The sequence below is a fragment of the Ciconia boyciana genome, chromosome 4 (genome assembly GCF_034638445.1).
Source record: "Ciconia boyciana chromosome 4, ASM3463844v1, whole genome shotgun sequence".
NCBI lineage: Eukaryota > Metazoa > Chordata > Aves > Ciconiiformes > Ciconiidae > Ciconia > Ciconia boyciana.
The window spans coordinates 23401036-23420385 of NC_132937.1; the positions used below are offsets into that span (position 1 = coordinate 23401036).

Consider the following 19350-nt stretch of genomic DNA (forward strand, 5'->3'; position numbering starts at 1 on the left):
GGGGTCTGCAGAGGTGACGACCCTGGCACCAGCTTTCGCTGCCTGTTGCAGCTCCAAATTTTGCTGGAGCATCACATGGCTTGCGAGTCGCGTGCCCAAGTGGGATGCACATGGCTCTGGCGCAGCCTTTCATCCCCTTGCCCCCAGCTCTTGCAGCAAGGCTGGTTGCAGCCCAAGACACTGGGAAGCCACCACAGCCGGGCATTAAACATGCCGGGTTTGCAGAGAGGACATCAGCAGAGCGCGTGGGAGAAGTGGCTTCCTGCCATGCAAGAGGTTAATAGACAGATTAGAGAGGGCAGGCGCTGTTTGCAGCAAAAAGAAAGGAACTCTGCCTTTACAGAGTTCAGCAGCTCCATGAGGCAACGGGGAAGTAAATATTTGCCAGGATTAGGGAGGCTGCGTGCAGGAGCCCAGGGAGAAGTGCCCGTGCAGGGGCAACATGTTGCTCGGGCTGTTTTTGGTGTTGGGCAGGGGCTGAGAGCCGGACATCAGCCGGGGGAGGATGGAGGAGGTTGCAGCGGGACACCCTGAATCCAGAGGCACTGCCCAAAGCCTGAGGGCAGAAAAAGCCTTAATGCTCCCTTGATGGCTTTGTTTTCCTCCACTGCCTTTCTTGCTCTCTCGATCAGCCCGACGGGCTGGCCCACCTCCAAAGACAGCATTACGGAGCGCCGGATCGATTGGAGCCTGCAATTTTATTTGCTCTCTTTAAGAGCCTTTGATGGGCAGGATGAGCTGTGCCAGCAAGGGCCTTTCCTGGGAGAGGAGGGGAGAGGAACAGGGTTGCAAGCCACCATCTCCCATAGGGAGATGGGGACCCTGCCACCAGCTTGGAGAAGACACCATGGCAGGGTGGGCAAAGACAGCCCTCCTGGTACACCATGGCAGCTGAGAAGGGGCTTGCAGCCCTCTCTGTCATGGCACCTGGCAGTCATGGTCATGGTCATGGTCACCCACATGGTGTCATGGTCACAGCCCTGAGTGGCACATCGCACTGGTCCTGCGCTCTCCCGTGGGGTGGACTTTCTGCCCATCAAGGTGGAAAGTGGGGCAGTTGCGTGACATCCCTCTCCCAAAACGCCTGTGGCTCTAGGACCGAAGTCTCTTTGGAGACATGGAGGTGGCAGGAGTGTCCCTGTGAAACAGCTTGTCCCTGCCCAGAAAGAGAGGGCGATGGCTGGGGTGAGACAGGCTTCATACAGCAGCATCCCTTCAGCTGCAGCAGGCTGAGGATGCTGCATGGGCACCAGGGTGGCAGGGATATGAGGGTCCATTTGTCCCCCTTCCCCAGGCTCTCCTTCCACGTCTGGCTTGCTAAAAGGCACCAGAGGATGAAAGGTGGAGGATGCTGTGGGCAGAGGCTAGGGGCTGCGTTTGGGGCCCCAATCTTGGAGCAGAGGACAGGATCTTCAGGGCATTCAAGGCTGTGAAAATGGGGCATCTTCAAAGGCTGCTGCAGAGTGGGGATGGAAGCCGGAGGCAGTTTGGGCAGCCCCCCCTTCTCCCAGCATAGCAAACCTGGAGGCACGAGCCCGCCCCAGCCTCCTCGGTGGAGGAATTAGCGCAGATCACCAAGAGCCGGATCCGGCGTAATACTGAAGGCAACGGAGGTAAATTATCCTCAGACGGACTAATTGCAGCTCGGTAGCTGTGCAGCATCTGGGGCCGTGCGGGTAGGGCAGAGCCTCCTCATCGGGCAGGGACGGTGCAGGACTTCAGGGATGCTCGCTGAAGCCTCAGCTGCCTCTGCCCGGATTCCGGGCTCCTGGTGCCGTGCGGGACAGCTGAGCACAAGCAGCAAGTGGGCGAGAGGCCCGCGGTTGCATCCCCAGCATCCTCCCCCCCATGCAATATTTCCAGCCCCCAGCCCGGTTTGCCGGGTGCCAGGCGGGTGCTGTTAGCCCACACTGCCACCACGCGGTCGCTCGGACCCCAAAGGCTGTCCCTAAATCCCCTGCACCCCTTCAACTCCTCCAAAACACCTCCCGGGAGCCCCCGACACCCACGCCGGGCTCCATTGCCCCCTGCAAAGGCCGGTGCTGCCCTGCCTTTGCTCCCGCCTGACCCCGGGGGCAGCTGTGGGGCAGAGAAGGGGTTAAGGAGCCAGCAAGGAGGAAGAGGATGGAGCTGTAGTAGGGATCAGGCCCTTGTCTCTGGCCTTGCGATTAGCTACTCTGTTTTGCTGTGGAGGGTCTGCTTGAATAATTTAGCTGGGAGGCTCATTAACCAGGCTCTGGCCTTCGTCTGCTGGCTGAAGGCTGAAATAGCCATTAGTAGGAACACGCATCGCGGACCGGCACAGCCTCCCCTCCTTGCCAGCCCCCTCCTCTCCCTCTCCCTCTCCCTCTCCCTCTCCCTCTCCCTCTCCCTCTCCCTCTCCCTCTCCCTCTCCCTCTCCCTCTCCCTCTCCCTCTCCCTCTCCCTCCCCCTTTCCCTCTCCTTCTCCCTCTCCCTCTCCCTCTCCCTTTTCCTCTCCCTTTTCCTCTTCCTTCCCTCCCTCTCCCTCTCTCTCCCTCTCCGTCCTTCTCCCTTCTCCCTGACTCTGCTGCCCTTGGCTCTCTAGTCATCTGCTTGCTCCCTCTCCTGCCCTGCCCCAGGGGCACCAGCATGCATGCAAGCCCTGTGCCTCAGTTTCCCCTCTGTAGACTGCAGTGGGTGCTGCAGCTGGAGCTCATGGCATACCCCCAGAAAGCTTTTCTAGCAAAACCCATCATTATTTTCTGACCATGGGCTCCGCTGTGCAATGCTGAGCCAGGATCCCGGCAGCCTCCCCTGGCAGTCCGTGCTCATGGCAAACCGGCTGTGTTGGCCCTCTCCAGAGGGCATGGTCGGGCTGCTGTTTCCCATCAGGGCCCTGCTTTGGTCCTAGATGCGTTCCTGAGCATGTTACACCAGTGCTGCCTGGGCTGCACCTACGCGGGGCGGAGGATTCCTCCAGGAGAGCAGCAGCTCTGCAGGGCTGCGTGCCCCGTGGGGGATTTGCACAGACATGGCTGCAGGGGTGTCCCATTTTGTGTTGATGCCGTGAGGCTTTGGCATCCTCCTGGTGCTGCCGGCTCACCAGTGCAGTGAGGGCACCCTTAGCTGGCTCGCTGCATCCTTTACTTCTCTGGCACGGCATGCAGAGGGGTGTTAGGTTGGTGCATGGCTTCCCTGCACCAACATCAGTATGGGCTACTCCGTAGCAAGATATGGTGCATGCATGGTGCTGTGGGCCTTGTGATTTGCCCTTGCAGCCCCTGGGGGAAGAAGTTTCCCAGCCTGGGAGTGCTCCCTGAACTCTTGCATCATTGCATCCCGGTTTGCAACTCATTTTTGATAACGGCCATGGGTAAGGCATCTGCCTCAGAGGCAGGGAGGAGAGCGGTTAGTGTGTGGCGGGGAGCGCTGCCGGAACCACAGTGGGGTGGTGAGCAGCGATGTTTGCACTGAGGCTGCCAGGTCTGCTAGGTTTGTTTCAAAACCTCTCCTTAGAGAGAAGAGCGTGTCCTGGGACATCCCGGGTGGATGCATGGGGACAGGGGCTAACACAGGGAGGGAAAGGGGGACCGTCACAGGTTGAGACAGCCTTTCCGAGGGAACCTTGGTGCACATCCAGCCCAGGGAGTGTATTTCATGGCAAGATACTGTGCCAAGGTGCTGCAGTTAAGTGCCAAACTCTGCTCTTAGCAATGCAAATGTCCAGGTACTAAGAGGAGTTGACTTTGGTGTCAGTTCAGATAAGATTTTTACCACCTTACAAGGGCAAAATTTATCAGCTGAAAGGTATCATATCTCATCCTCCCACATGCACCAGCCCTCAGCATTTTGCAGAGTCTTCCTGCAGCTCTGGCTATGCTCCTGCAAAGAGCATAGAGTGCATGTATAACCAGGAAAGCCGAGTGCAGTGTGAACACTTGGTTGGGTTTAAAATCCTCTTCTGCCTTTAACCTCTAGGACTGGCTGATGAGGCCAGAGGAAGGCTGCTCCTCGCTGCGTGCTCTCGTCCTGTATCCAGTTGCCTCCATGTCTCTTGGGAGGCAGGGCCCTGGGATGGGATGCTCTGCCCCGCTGCTGAAAGCGTTAACGCTGCCAGTCCTCCTGCAGAGCTGAATTTTCTCTGCTGGTTTCAGGTTGTTCCTCCTCATCCTGCCATCAGTGGTCCTTCTTCCTCCCTTTGAGGACCTCCGGTCTTTTGGAGGATCATCCCTCAACAAGTTTATCACTCCCCAGGGATGTGGCAGAGAAAGCCATGAGCGCTGTAGCTTAATGGGGTCAAGAGAGCAGCACCTCCTCCCCATCAGAGACGTCTCTGTCACAGCCTTGAAGACAATTTCCCCTGGTACCTGCCAGCCTCCTGCCACTCCATCTCTAATTAGAGCCAGTGAACTGCTAGGGAAGAAGGTGAGCTGCTGTGCACAGCCCAGTCCAAAGCAAGGTCTCATGGGGGACCTCAGCAGCAGACATGGGACAAAGGCCCCCAGATGCTTCGAGCAGCTGATGAACACAGACCAGGCTCCCCTTGCAAACTGTGTCCCCTCCTGAGCTGGCAGCAGTTGAGAGTGGAGGGACATCCCCTTGTTCAGGACCTGCTGATAACCCCACCGCAACGGGTAATTGCTCTTTTTTCCTGGCAGCCCCCCCGAAGGACCCAGTGCTGATGTGCCGGTCCAACAACTACCCGAAGGGTTTCTACTGCAGCTGGCACCTGCCCACTCCCACCTACATCCCCAACTCCTTCAACATCTCTGTCATGTAAGTGCCCGGGAAGGAAGGGTGCAGTGGGGCGAGCTTTCATCCCTGCAGCCTGGAGCAGGTCCCAAGTGAAGTCTTGGGGCAGTGGGTCTGACCTGTGCTGAGTGTATGGGATCAGTGTCTCAAAAATGGGCCTGGGGAAGGATGCTCCAGGGACATTCAAACTGGATGCTTGGCACTGGGGCTTTGTCCCAGGAAAGTTCCAGTTTCCCCAGAGGGGACCAGGAAAGTCCCCAGCTCCCAGGTCCCCTTTCCATGCCCACCAAGTCCATCCTCTCTGCACCACTTGTCCACAGCGGAGGTTGTGCCCTCTGTTTTTCAGCACATTTGGCACAGCCATGCTCCCTTCTGCCATACACTGGCTGCAGCCAGGCAGCAGCAGTGTCCCTCACCTAGAACTGGCCATGGCATGGCACTGTCCCCCCCCCCGTGCCTGTGTCCTGGCACAGCCCTTATACAGGCTGGTGCCATGCATTGTCTTCTGGGGCTTGTGTGACCAGCAGAAAGGAGACCCTGTTCCTCTCACAGGAGGGACAGAGCCAACCCCAGCCTCAGCAGGGTCTTATCCTTTCCTTGGGGCCAACATGAGGACATTCACCACAGTCTCTGTGCAGGCTTAGGATAAAACATCACACACAGGAGCATGCAAAATTCCCCAGCAGGAGGAAAGCAGCCCTTTGGCTGCAGCAGGGGCTGGTGCATGGGGACTGCGGGCAGAGCAGGGACACAGCGCTGGTCCTTCTGCCTCCTCCCTCCAGCAGCATGGGTGCATCCCCAACCGAGCACTGCTCCGTAGGTAACAGCTCTTCTTGCCTCTGCTTTCCAGACATGGCACAAGAGAGATGGTCTGCGAGAAGGATGCCTTTCCTAAAAACAGGTGTCACATCAGATACCTCCAGCTCTTCTCGACAGTGAAGTACAAGGTGACTCTGACAGTCACGAATGCTCTGGGCAAAAACTCCACCACTCTCACCTTTGACGAGTTCGCCATAGGTAACTTTCGCGGCAGCAACTGGCCTCTCCGAGACGGTGTTGGGGTTGGCTTGCTCTGCACGCAGTATCACCCGCTGGAGCGACGGGCCAGGGAAGGGACAGGCTCTCCAAGTGGAGCCTCTGCCTATCCGTGCATGAGATGGAGCCGGGGTCTGAACCACGCTGGCATCCTCCCCGTGCCCCCCTGATTCTCATGGCCCTGCTGTAACTGGTGCCGGCACCTGAGCATCCTGGATGCCCACAGGCAGCCCCCATGCTGGTCACATCGGTGGCCTGGTGCCCTGCGTGGTCCCACCCCAGTGGTCCAGGTCTCCCCTGGTTGCTGAGCTCCTCCCTGCTTGGGGGCTGGGGAAGCGGCTGCCATGTACTGGGGCAGAGGGCTGTGAAACTGGTGTGGTCCAAATGGCATTGCCCTTCTTGACCCTGTGAGTGTTCCGAAAAGAGAGGTTTGGTGTTCATGCTGGAAGCAGACTCATGGGAATTAGGATTGGAAGAGAAATTAAAATGTCCCATCATCTTCCCCCCATCCCTAGTCAGGATAAAGCCCTCCCGATGTCCACCAGCCCTTACCTAACATGCTCCTAAAAACCCTATTCCCCCTTCGCCCCTCTTCACTGCCCACCCAGGCAGCGGTGCTGCGCAATGTGGGACGGAGCAGCAGGCTCTGGGGGCCGGGGTGTCCGTGCCGCCGGCTGTGCCGCAGGGATGCTGCTGACCGTGTCCGGACCCGCAGTGCGGATGCTCCTCTGTCTGTGAAGGACCGTCGTGGACTGAGCACTTCAGTGCCAAGCACAGCACCGCAGGGAGCTGGGCACAGTGCTTTTGCCACCAGCCAAAGCTGGATTACAGCCGGTGCTGTGACAAGACTGTCCATCTTCAAAGAACAGGAAAAATGGGAGAGAATAGAGTTCAGGAACACGTCGGAAAACAATCTGCTGGTTACATGTGGCGATTACTGGACCAGAAAAACAAATAAATGAATCCGTGAAGTGCAGCCAGCGGTCAGTCTTTGCCTTCAATGTGCTGCATGTCCCAGTCTCGAGCGTCTGGAAATGCCGGAGTGCAAGAAGAGGAGCTCCACTGCTATCCCAGATTTTCCCTTTCTACCCCAAATCCCGGAAAACATCAAACAAGAAACAAGGCGCCAGCTCTGAACAGAGCAGGGAAATTATTTTGGAGCAGGGACTGTCCTGCCATGTCCCTGCAGCCATGGTCCATATCTGAAGCCTGTATTTGTCGGTGCATTGCGAACATTGATAACAAGGCAAGGAGCTTAGCAGGGAAGTAGTGGAGTTTCAGTCACTTGGGTGCCTTTAAATGGAAATTGTTGTGTTTGTGGAAGATACACTCCTTAAAAATAAAGGTAACCTCCAGCCTGCAGGGCCCAGGGCAGCAATTAAGCTGCATTTTCCAAGTTCCTTGCACTCCCTCCTGCAGGAGTTCAGGGCATCGTCCTGTAACATCTGCATCCCACCCATGCCCTGCCTGGCTTCCCAAACATCTGGTCCTCCGTCCAGCACACAAGGGCAACCACCCTGGGAAGCACACCCAGCTGCAAGCCCCGGGCATCCCAGCACCAGCACAAGCCGGATCCAGCCCAGCAGTTTGAACTCAGCCTGGGTCAGAAGAGCAGTGAGCAGAGGCCAGTGCTGTCCCGGGCCAGCCGTTAGCATAGGTGCAATATCGCTTCTTCTTGCAAGGGCACCTGGAGCAGTGCAGGGTGCCTGGCCACGTCCCGGCGGTTGCGGTGAGAGGTGAGGCTGCCCGGCACCACCTGGCAGATGCTCTAACACCCTCCAGGACAGCACTCGGGGAAGGGACGACGGGCCAGTGCCGACAGGAAGGGCTGTGTCCTGCATTCCAGAGCCAGCCCACTCCCGTAAACACTTCAATATCTAGTGACCTTAAAATCTCCACGTTCTGTACAGCTATGAAATTCTCCTCCTCAGGATTTGGTACAGCCGCTGTGCATAAGAAGCATAGATGCGGTGGTGATTGAGTGTTTAAGCAGGCAGTCGACAGGCTTAGCAGAGTCATTACAGGATGAACTCAGCTGCCACCGATCAACAGCCACCTACCCTGAACAGAGCTTCTCCTTGTGCCACCCCGGTGTTTCCAATTAAAACAAGTTCCCTGTGTTAGTTTATTTTGCCAGCCAATTTTGTCCCAGGTTGCCTGCTTTCCTTGCACAAGCTTCTGCATTTCAGTGTCTCTTCTGGCTCTCTTCTCTGTGGCTGCACGCCCGGAGCTGTGCCCCAGCGTGGTGGGTGCTGGCAGTGTGGATCTAGCACCCAGCAGGTTCCCTGGGGACCTCTACCAGCATCAGCTGGGCTGAGATCTCATCTTGGAAGTTGTGCTGGATTTCGCTCTGCTAGATAGAGAGGTGGAAAACCTATGGCTCAGGACAAAGCCATTGCATCGGCTCGTTGGAAAAATGCTGCGTAGGAGCATCGCGACATGCGCACACATCCTGCTAAAATGGAGAGATGGTGTCAACCAGCGACTGCATGATGCTTCTCCTAAAATCCCAGAGCTGGGGATGTCAGAGCCTGCCTTGTGTTTTCCGCTTAGCCTAGAGAAAACCGTCACACCTTCTGCATGGAGGTCAAACCCCGGGCGTAAGCCCTGATCTCATGGCCTGCTGGGGATGGAGCAGCCTGGAGCCAACGCAAGAGCAGCGCGGGGCCGGCAGCTCTTCCTCCCGCTGCGGAGTCAGACCCCGCTGCGGAGTCAGACCCCGCACCCAGCCTGGGCAAACACAAAAAGCCTCCTGGGAATGAGTGACCTCCTTGGGTTTTGCTTCCTCTCTCCTTCCTCCCTCCCTGGAGCCCCCAGCAGAAAATTCCTTCCCCAGCTGCTCGGAAGATGGGCTCTAATTGAGTGGAAAATGACTGGTGCTTTCTTTATGCCCATGCCTTGCTGGCGGTCGTGCCGTGTTGGTTATTAGCAGCCAGCTGTGAGGGGTCGCTCTGCATTTCCATTTTCAATGATGACTGGAAGAGGTTTTCCAGCCTTCTGGCCCCCATCTCTCATCAGTAGGAGATTCAGGCTGCCTTTTTGCCCATCTCACTCCTGGAAATTGTTTTAATAATTATGTCTTCTGCAAAGGTATCAATATTAATAAAGGTGAGTGTGGGGAGGGCAAGGCTCTGCAAAGCCCTGCAGACATCAGGGCTCCAGCCCAAGGCAGGAGGAGGTGGGAAAGGGGCTGGAAAAGCTGGAGAGGAGAGGGCTTGGAGGCAGAGAAAGGTGCCAGGGAGGAGTGAGGTGGTGTGGCAGGAGCTGTGCACCTCCCTCGTGGTGACTGGGACAGAGTGGGGACATTTATGGCCCTCCAGGACACAACCCCACCTTCCTCACTTGTGTTTCAGCCAAGAACCAGGTAGCCAGCACGTGCATCCCCCAGGAAAGCAGGGACATCGCTGCCATGCAGCAACGCCGGCATCCCGCCTCAGCACCCTTCTGCTTGTGAGCCCGGGGCAAATTAGCAGGAGAAGATGCACAGCATTAAAAGGAGGAAGGCAGCCTTGGACAGGGCCTTGCAGACATGGGTTCATTCCCCAGATTTGCCACCCAACGCTTGTGTGACCTTGGGAAGATTGTTTGATCTTCCTAGCTCCGGCTCTGGGGCAATTAAGACGCAGAGCATCTCAGAGGGGCTACGTGAGGACAAACGTGCCTGTGTCTGTACAAAATTCAGAGTCTCTGAACACGGGTATACAGTTGCCTAGGCAGAAGGTCAGTTCAATTCATACTACTTAGGGAGGCAGCATTAAATTACCTAGACTGACATTTGGCTAAGACATGGAGTTTAATATCCCTCTGCTCATGGAAAATGCCAGGGGATATTTAACGGCCGCAAGGGATCCATTTTAGCACTCGTTGGAGAGACGGGATGAGCGACGGGCCCCTCCGTGCTGCGGGGTCTCAGCTGCCTTTCTGAACTGCAGGCTTCATTTCGAGATGTGTCTAACAACAGCCAGGGGCGATGGATAGCTAAAGACTCGCAGTTAAGCGTGAGCGTGCAGAGCCTTTACGAAAAGCCGCTCTCCGTGGCTCTCCTTGCACGCCGAGCCCTCGCTTGGATGCAGCAGCCGAAAACCAAGTGGGAAGAGCTGTGAGCTGCCTCCCAGCCAAGTCCCCTTCCCAGGAATGTCTGGAGATGCTCCCTCAGTTCTGCGGGATAATATTACATCTGGTTTTGTAGCCACTTAACCAGTACTCAGCCTAATGCCCATCGTCCATTATTATTATTACTATTATTGCTTTTATTACGTTACTGCCTGCAGGCCCTCGCCGAGGACAGGGCTCTATTATGCTGGCTGATGTACAGCCAGACAGCCCCTGCCTCGCCATGTGTGGGCTAAATGGAGGCAGACAAAGGCTGGGGAAGGAAGAGTGCTCGTCCCCGTGTGCGGAGCAGGGAACTGGGAGGCTGCAGAGGATAAAGGACTCCTTCAAGGTCATGCAGAAATCAGGGAGCTGGATACAGCCTGTCTCCCCTCACTCCTCAACTGGCCCCTGCGGGAGCAGCCCCAGTGTTTCCCATGATGAGCACAGTGTAATGAGGTCTGTCCTGAGAGATGTAGGTCTGTCCTCACTGGACCAGCTGCCGGAGGTGTAGTCCCCTCTCCTGGCTCTTGCATCCCCGCCAACTTGGAAGGACGTGGCAGGAACAGCTTTGGCTTTGTGCTTTTGGAGGGGCTGGCACTGCTGCGCTTTCTAGCCTGGGCAGGAGTCCCACGCATGGTGGGACACATGGGGAGGTAGCAGGGACTGCTGGTTTTCCCATTAACCTGCAGCACTGTTTGAAGGCTCGCCGCAGCCAGGAGCGCAGCCCCCTTGGATGGCTGGGCTCTGCCATGCTCGCTCAGAGCCAGGGCAGCCCTCCCCTGCACCCCAGGGACAGTCTCCAACCCACCGGCACGGGGCTGGGGGTAACATCCCTGCAAAATGGGCAGGTGACTCCCCCCTCAGCATCAGGGCACCTTCTTTTTTGCTTTCCTCCGACCCAGCACAGTGGCATCTTTCTTTGCTGCCCAAGTACATGTGCCCTGCCCGGCACAACTGCATTTAAGCATCCCTCTGCCATGGCTCCAGGCTGGCATGCCAAAAAGCAGGGCCAGGCTCCCTGCATTACACCAGGGAGTATCCCATCGTGTCCATCCCCAGCCCAGCGCTTTCCTTCCCACTTCCTCGCTGGAGAGCCACAATTCACAGTCATCTGCATTTGTTCAGCCAAACAGACTTTTGTTTTGCAAACCAAGCCCACTGAGCCAGCGCTGGATTTATACTTTTCCGCATGCATTTGGACTCCAAGTCCCTGTTGATGGAAGCTGATGTCCAGCCCGAGCCCGGGGATTCAAAAGTGAGTGGAGGAATTGCACAGCCATCTGGAGTAGCTCAGCATGGCCAGCCCCAGCAAGTCATCCCTCCCGCTGAGGATAAAGCTGTAAATGGAAAATTGTGTCCTGTCCTGCTGCAGAGAGGGGTCAATGGGAGCTGGGAGGTGGCACTGGGCACCCGTGGTCAGGCCCATAGGTGCTCACTCACCAGCTGCTCCCTGAGTCTCTGGGAGCATCCTCTGAGCACCAGGTGCACTGGGGATGGAGGAAGCTGTCCAACCCTCCTTGCACCCACCGCGGCAGAGGGAAGGTGATGGGAGGCAGGAGAGTCTGTCAGGGTGGTGGTGAAGATGATGGTGAAGGAGGACTGCAGCAGGTTGTGTGCCAGGGTGCTTGAGCAGGAGGGCTGGGGAGATGGAGGTGGTGGTGGGCTACATGTCGGGGGGAACAGAGCCAATTCTGGGTCCCACCAAGGTGGTTGGGCTGTGGCTTCATTTCAGCGGCCCCCCTCTGCCTCACCCGTGGCCAAGAAAGCAGGTTTCAAAGCATCACAGGCTGGTTTTTCCAAAGAGGAGCAAGCAGTGGTGATGCAGGGAGGGTGTCTTCCCGGGGACAGTTGCTGCAATGCCACCATGGTCCTGGAGCAGGGATGGCAGCGAACGGCACACACACGACTCCACTTGCAGCAGACTGGTCCCACATCAGTGCCTGGTTCCATACAGCTTGAAGCAGAGGGAGAGATGCCCTTCATGCACAGGGCAGGGCTGCAGGGAGCAGGCAGGCAGGCTGGCAAGGGAGCAACTCATTGCCACCACCACCTCCTTCATCTCCCAGCAAAGGTGAAGCCCCTGTGTGGACATCACTTCCCACCCGCAGCAGGTGAACCCCTGGGGTCAGCATGGAGGAGAAGACCACTGAGTGCAGGGCAGGAGCTCTGCTAGGTGGAGAGGGGCTCCCCGCAGCCCCAGCATCCCTCCTCCATGCTTGGGAGTGGAGTTTTACGCTGGCACCTTCACAAGCTGCTGCTCAAGGTGGTCAGAGCCAGAGGACCATTGAGAAAAATCTCAATCCAGAGATTTTTCAGGCCAGGAGGGATGCATTGGCCTGCATGTGGACTTTGGAGGGGGTCGAGAGCCCTCCCGGGACATGAGGACTCATGTGCATTGCTATTCTTAGAGTGCACAGTGAGCCCTCTTCCACCCCAGGCATAGCTGTGTGCCCAGTTCCCCGTGCCCAGCTCCTTCCTGGCCATGAGAAAAGAAGTGTGGGTGTATCCAAATCTCGGTCTTTTTGTAGCTTTGCTATTGCAAATTGGGAGTTTGAGCTGTTGGGAGCTGAGCAAGCCCTTGGCAAGGAGCAAGGCTCGCTCTGCAATGGGCAATGCTGTTCACCACAGCCTGTCTGTGACTTGCTGCCACCACTCTAAAAGTAGCTGCAACTTCAAGGCACATTGCATAGCTCACAGCCAATTAATATTCGCTTGAAATACTTGTCAGGTAGCAAGAAAATATCCGCGATTCCCAAAAGCAGAGCAGGGCTGAGAGAGGGGTACCTGGGGTGGAAGGTGACCATAGCAATCCTTCACCCTTGGCAAATATGATGGGCCAACACTTTGAATCCCCAAAACCCCAGCCCTAAACCCAAGGGTCAAACTCTGCCACGTTACTGCGAGGTAAGTGGGTTTGAATGTGGGTCAGACTCCCAGAAATCAGGAGGTGCGAGGAAAGTGCAGGATTTGGGCTTGGTGGGCTCCTCGCCCTGACCCAAGAAGCCCTGGGGAGGAGGGATGCTCTTTGCATCCCTGGTCAGGTTGTTTCCATGTGTCTCCAGTACTGGCACCTCCTTCATGGTGGTTATTTTGAGCCAGGAGAGCCGTATCACTGACCTGGACAAGAAAAGGTGATTTGCACCTAATTAGTTTGGGGAAAGGATGTTCTGCGAGTTGGCTGCTCCCCTTGGAAAGCACAGGGTGCAAAGCCCAGACAGCTGTGCCGAGGGGTGTAAGGAAGGATGCCACATGCAAAGCTTTACCAGTCACCCTCTTCTCTTCCAGTAAAGCCGGACCCTCCGGAAAGCGTGGTCGCCAAACCTGTGCCCAATAACCCTCGGAGGCTGGAGGTGTCATGGCAAAACCCCTCGTCCTGGCCCGACCCCGAGTCTTTCCCGCTCAAGTTCTTCCTGCGGTATCGGCCCCTCATCCTGGACCAGTGGCAACACGTAAGCGATGCTGAGCTGTCCGGGAAGGGAGGGAGCGGGGGGAGCTGGTGACTGGGAACAAGTGGTCAGGGACCAAAAAAAATGTCTATTTACTGCTCAAGCAACCCAGACCCTTTTCCTCTCCTTCTCCATCTCTCCTCCCTTCTCTCTTCCTCTCCGTCTTTCTTTTAACTCACATTCTGCCTACAAATGGCTCTGCAGGCTCTCCCTGCTCTGCATTTTCATCCACGGCCCCTATCTACTTTCCATACATATGTTCTATATAAAACCTGCCAACGAGATGTAAAAGGCATTTAAAGTATAAATGTCACCACATTTAAATGCGCCTCTGCCACATTTAGATTTTGAACTGAAGATAAAATACCGCTCGCCGTAACTCAGAGCACAGTCACAGAGCGATTGCCGCGATGTTATCGTATTTCTTACTTTTATTTCTTGTTTCTTTAAAAAAAAATATTCAGTGAAATCCTTGGCAGCCCAGAGCACAGATTTCATTTGTTCGCTGCAGGAAGATAACAAACGGGCTTTTTTTTTTTGTCCTCTCTGTGCTGCTTGCATGCTCAGCTTGTGAAGGAAAGAAATCTGCTGCTCGAGGAGAGGTGCTGCTACGCTGGCATGGCTCATCCGGCATCCCCCCTGCATCGAGCTGGGCCAGCTGAAAGCCAATTAGGTGCTTTGCTTGATAAAGTGTTTTGCCCAACAAAAAAAAAAGACAAATAGGAGGCAGCACGCGGTCCCCGGGGAGCTCACCTGCGTCGTGGAGCCAAGCGGGGTTTTCTGCCAGCCAGCTCTTCTTGGGGAGAGAAATGGCTGAGAGAGGGGATGGGAGGCTTTGCTCGTGTCTCTGCAAGATGCCAGTGTCTCGGTGACTTTTTCTTTTTGCATTGGTTGGGTTTTTTGATGAGGCAGTGCTGCAGGTCATGTTTCAGATTGAAGCGTTTGCTGATGGCTTTGAAAATCAGAGAAGGGTTGGGAGAGGGTTTTCCTGCTTGTCTCTTTGTCCTTTGCTTTGTCTTGGGAGCAGGAGAGCATCTGCAGAGCATCCCGAGGGGTAAGAAAGCAGAGGTGGAGTTTGGGTACTAGTTTGCTGTGGATATTTTTTTTCACTTGGGGGAGAAATGCTCAAATTGTAGAAGCTGTGAAAAAAAGGGGAAGAATTACTGGGAAATACCAAACACAATGTCAGTTTTTTCAAAGTGCGAAACTGTTGTGGTAAAAGCTGATGTTTTTATCTTGCCACAGACTGATCCAGCCAAGCACCCTGCAAATGCAGGGGTTTGCACCCAAAAATGGTGGGAGAGCCAGTGAGCTGCCTCCCACCTCAAGACCCTCAGGGTGACCGGTCCCTCCATCACTGGATATTAAGTACCATATTCGTGGGGTCAAACCGTGCCAGTCCCCTCACCACAGGGCCTCCGAAGGGACGGTGTGGCCTCTCCATCAGTGCTCTCAGGCAGGCAGCAATGGTGGGAAAGACATGGAGGTGTTGGCGACATCAGTGGCAGGGCCACCCAGCCTGGAAAAAAGGCAGTTCTAGGACAGTAAAAACTTGATTTCTGCTATTTAAAGTTACCCTGAGCTGCGGAGAGAGATCGAGGTACCAGCCCTCCTGGAGGGTGCAAGGAGGGCTGGGAAGGGCTCATCTCCCAGAATCCTGGGAGGGCACAGCAGTCCTGGGTACCGCTTTTAATCAATATCCCCTTGCACGAGACATGTCCCCCATCACTGGCTGATAGAGAAGTGTGTTTGAGGAATAATTTGCTTGGTGAGTAAGTGCAAGTATTCAGCGAGTGAGGTACCAGCCTTGTTTTCTGACTCTCTGCCCTGCTGGCTGGGTAATGAAAAATCTGATTTGTGGATGATTTGAGGAAAACTGCCACTATTCATCAGATAAATTATTTGCAAAGCCTAATTCAATCATCTCCCAAACACCAGGGGATGGCAGCACTTCAGCAGCCGGAGCTGCTCCGACCCCAGACCCCTTTGGCATGCTCAGCCTGCTTAGCCCAGCCAAGCACCCTGCAATTGCAGAGGTTTGCACCCAAAAATGAACCCTGCCGATGCCAGCATGCTGGGAGCATGCCCAAGCCATGCTGAGCTCTACTTTGCTTAACCTATTGCTTGTTGGCATCTTGGGGGGTGTCCCCATTCCCCCAAATCCAGCCAGGAGAGGGAAGGACATGGTTTGGAGGGCCAAGCCTAGCTCAGTCATGCAGCTCATCCTGCAGTAGTGGTGTTGGGTCTCTCCTTGAAGGGACAAGTGCCCTGAGAAAGGATGTAGCGGTCATGCATGCCACATTTCATGGGGGTGTCTTAATTCTTGCCAAGGTGAAGGTCTCCTGCCCGAAGCTGGCTCCCATCTTAGCTCTTGCCATCCCCACTGGCTGCAGGCACGGAAAAGCCATTGCACACAACCTGCTTGTGGACAACGGGGCAGCCTGGGAGCCCAGCAGGGAGAGGAGAAGTTTCCACCAACATCCAGGAGGAGCTGGGTAACCTCATGCTCTGGCACAGCCCTGTGTGCCCAAGGTCCCCATGCTGAGCCCTGTCCCTGCCTCCTCGTGACAACCCTGCCATGCACCGGCTGTGGGTTTTAAGCATCTCCTGCCACCCCCTTGGCAGCCCCATGGGAAGCCCAGCGTCCCTGCAGGAGAAAACCCACAAGGTAGCACTGGAGACTGCCTACAGCCAGGAATATCCATGCAGGCCCCACTCGCACGTGGCGTTTCTTGGCAGAAGAAGCAGCTCCCCTTTCTCCCCTCCACCTCCCGTTATCTTTGCAGGGTCTGATTTATGCACAGCACCTCGGCAGGCAGGACTGAATGAGCACTAATAGGATCAGATGGATGTCGAGCTGTCGAATACCGTAGGGCCTGATTCAATCAGCGTCTGCTTTCTCCCAGGCTCTTCCTTTCAGGATTTTAATAATGCCAGGGCTTGGCACCAGAAGATGAAGCCGTCCGTGGCAGGAGCGGTGGATCTTATCAAGACCGCCGCTGCACGAGCGAGCCATAGATGCAGTTTCCCTCCCAGAGAGAGCCAAGCGATGCTTGGCCCAAGCATCCCCCTGCATCAAGCAATACCTGGGACTGACCCAGAGCCAGGGGGGTCACCCTCATCCCCTTCCCCGTGCTTTGCAAAGGTGGGTTTGAGCCCCAGCGTGCTGTTTGCACTCCCTTTCCCCTGCTTAGCAGCACCTTTCCACTCAGGCCACTTAGCAGCTCTTGTCTGCAGTTTGCCCTGGGAATTATGATGATGTGCTCTGGGAATTATTATCGTGGAGAGAGGATGATGATGAGTTTCCAGATGAGCGTGCGGCGGGGCACGTGCCGGATGCTCCTTGCACCATTGTGCCACCTTGCAGCAGCTCCCTCAAACCTGGGCACGGGTGTTTCCCAGCTGTTCGGGATGCAGCCGTGTCACATCGTGTCACATCAGGTGGCCACCGACTCCCCTCCGCCCCACCAGCACTGATCTCGCTCTGAAACTCAAGCAACTTTAAAGTCACATTCCTCTCTTCCTGGAAGAAGGGATGGTGGTTTCTCTGCTGCCAGAAGAGAGATGGGATATTTGTAGCCTAAACAGGTTTTTTTATTCTCTCCTTTTGGCAGAATCTCCCCTTCTGTCTCCTAAATATAAAACATTAAATGTTTAGGGTATCCTTTATTTTTCTCCTGCTTTTAAGTTTGTAATTCAAGCCAGATTAGTGTGGTTTCCTCTTCTGCTTTATAGCCCCATCCTGGCCCCAAGTGAGCTCTCCTAATGCTCTCAGATGTTCCTCTAATGGCTTACCTAGGCTGGAACTGGATACCCTTTCCTAATGGATTGCTAATAGCCTGTTTCTGGTTTTACAGGCTCCTTCAGTTAACTCGCAACAGCAGCGATCGCCACGCTCACACATGCAATCTCCCCGCAAGCATGTCTGCACGCTCACCCCTAGATGCAGGCAGGTGGCCAGGCACCATCCCGAGCATCTTTGGGGAACCCAGGGCAGGTCTTGCACCCAACTTGCTCCCACCTCGTAGCATTTGCTGGAGCAGGATCTCCCTTTTTCCCAGTTTTTGGGGGGAGATCTCATGTGCTGAGCACTGACCAGCTTGGTGCATGTCCTGGGACCATGGCAAGGCTCAGAAGGTATTTCTTAAGCAGCGTCAGAGCTGGCGGCCAGGCCAAGGGAGGATTTCCTCCAGTGGGTTGCCAGCAATTTGCAGATGCCGTCGCGAAGTCTAATTGAACCCATTGGCCGCGCTGACAACATGAAATGTTAACGAACCGTGAGGCGGGCTGCGCCTCAGATCTTGAGATTTGCAGTAAAAGGTCATGAGATATTTAAAGCTAATAATGTGGTTGGGTTCTCTCCTTACTCTTCTGTTTTGGAAGCATTAGAGCCATGTCCATGAGCATTTGCAAAGGCTGGAAACATCCTTCTTTGGAAAAGCAAGCAGAGGTGTTCCCACCACCCTGGGATTTTAGGAGCTGGGGCAACAGAGCCCCCGATGCAGGCGTCTGTGCCGGCTCTGCTGCTGAGCAGCTCTGATCCGGGCAAATGATGGGGATTTGGGGACAGGAGTGGGCAATTTGTGGGTATTGCCAAATATTTAGTGGTTCAGTTCATTGGTGTGAGGAGGGCATGGTCCTCTGGGCCAGCCACCATCACTCATGTGACTGCCAGGGTGGGCTCAGGCCCATCTCCAAAGGCAAAGCAACATTTTTCGGTCAAATAGGTGAATCTCACAGGCTGTCTCTAGAAGTTCCTGCCTTGAGGCAGCCTGAAATAACCTGAAAGTGTGTGCGAATGTGTATCCTGCCTGCGACGGGCAAGGAGGAGGGATGGAGCTGGGGAAGGCAATTAGTGCCATCGCCCGCTGCAGCTGCGTCCCCACCGGCACGGTGGCAATGTCACTTTGTGGCGGGTGCACTTCTTCGCGCCCATTTGCATCCCCCCCATGCCTCTGCCGCTTTGCCTGCGCTCCCCCTCTTTGCAAGGCAACCTTGGCAGGGAGGTCACCCTGAAGCGAGCTGGGTTACAGCTTCACGCCTGGTAGATTTTATTGCGGCACTTCTCTCCCTTCTCCTCCCGGCTGCAAAGTCAGTGATTAAAAAAGAAGGAGGAAAAAAAAGGAATTAATAGGTGGGAGCAAAATATTGATGCTGTAATAGTGTCGCTCGCAGCTCAGCGTGGGACAGGCAGGGCTGGAGCAGAGTGTCTCAGAGGCGGGAAATGCTCAGAAATCACCTTTTCCATCCCAGCCCCCAGCTCCAGGGATGGAGCCAGGCTTGGGACCCTTGGCTGGCACTGTCTGGGTGCTCTCAGCACCACAGGGAACCGCTACTGACCTAAAACTACTGAGCACCCAGCAGGATCAGGCCTCCAGAGGCAGCCCTGACGGTGCCACTGAGCAGCGGAGCACTCATGCACTCGCCCGTGTGCCTGTGCACACCTGCATGCTCGCACAGCTACACACGGGCAGGACGGTGCCGGCAACCTTAGCTGTCCCTGCCTGCCTGCAGACCGTGCCAGGCAGGCACCCCTGCCCCGCAATGCCCACGCACAAGCTGCACCCATCTGCTTTCACCGCAGCCCACTGCATCAGCGTAGTAAATGCATCTGCAGGTAGCAGATGCCAGTGCCAGGCAGGGTTAGAGCTGGTTCTGGGTGCCCTGGGCATCCCTGATCCCATCCTCCCCGCAGCCACAAGCAAAAGCGAGCTCTGCCAGTTGTCACTTGGCAGGAAGGGACAGCGCATCTGGGGGAAGAGTCCCGTTATTAACCAGCTCACAGCTCCGCTTTCAAAGATGCTCTTTATTTTAAGCCAGAAGGGAGCCGTTCAGCCACATCTGGTGTGACAACGCAGGCTGCAGAGGAGCCCTGCGATAACTTGTCCTCCCAGACCGGCAGCGTGGCTGAGCTATGTGCAGCAGCAGCACAGCAGCCTTTTCGGGGCAGGGGTGATAGCAGGGACTGCAGCTCAGACCCTGCTGGGCTCCTCCGCTACCCCGCTGGCAGAGAATAAGCGGGGTCATTCACTTTTCCCAATCTTTTAGTTATTCCAGAGTC

General features: G+C 55.7%; 1 protein-coding gene across 1 annotated transcript in view; it reads left to right on the forward strand.

Moving 5' to 3' along the window:
- The window catches only part of CNTFR (ciliary neurotrophic factor receptor), a 191961-nt gene that overhangs the window by 164516 nt on the left and 8095 nt on the right, over nucleotides 1-19350 (forward strand). Inside the window, exons 5-7 of the mRNA XM_072859795.1 lie at nucleotides 4620-4737; nucleotides 5564-5730; nucleotides 13129-13292. Of these exons, the coding sequence (XP_072715896.1) occupies nucleotides 4620-4737; nucleotides 5564-5730; nucleotides 13129-13292 (449 nt within the window). The remainder of the gene's footprint in view (nucleotides 1-4619; nucleotides 4738-5563; nucleotides 5731-13128; nucleotides 13293-19350) is intronic.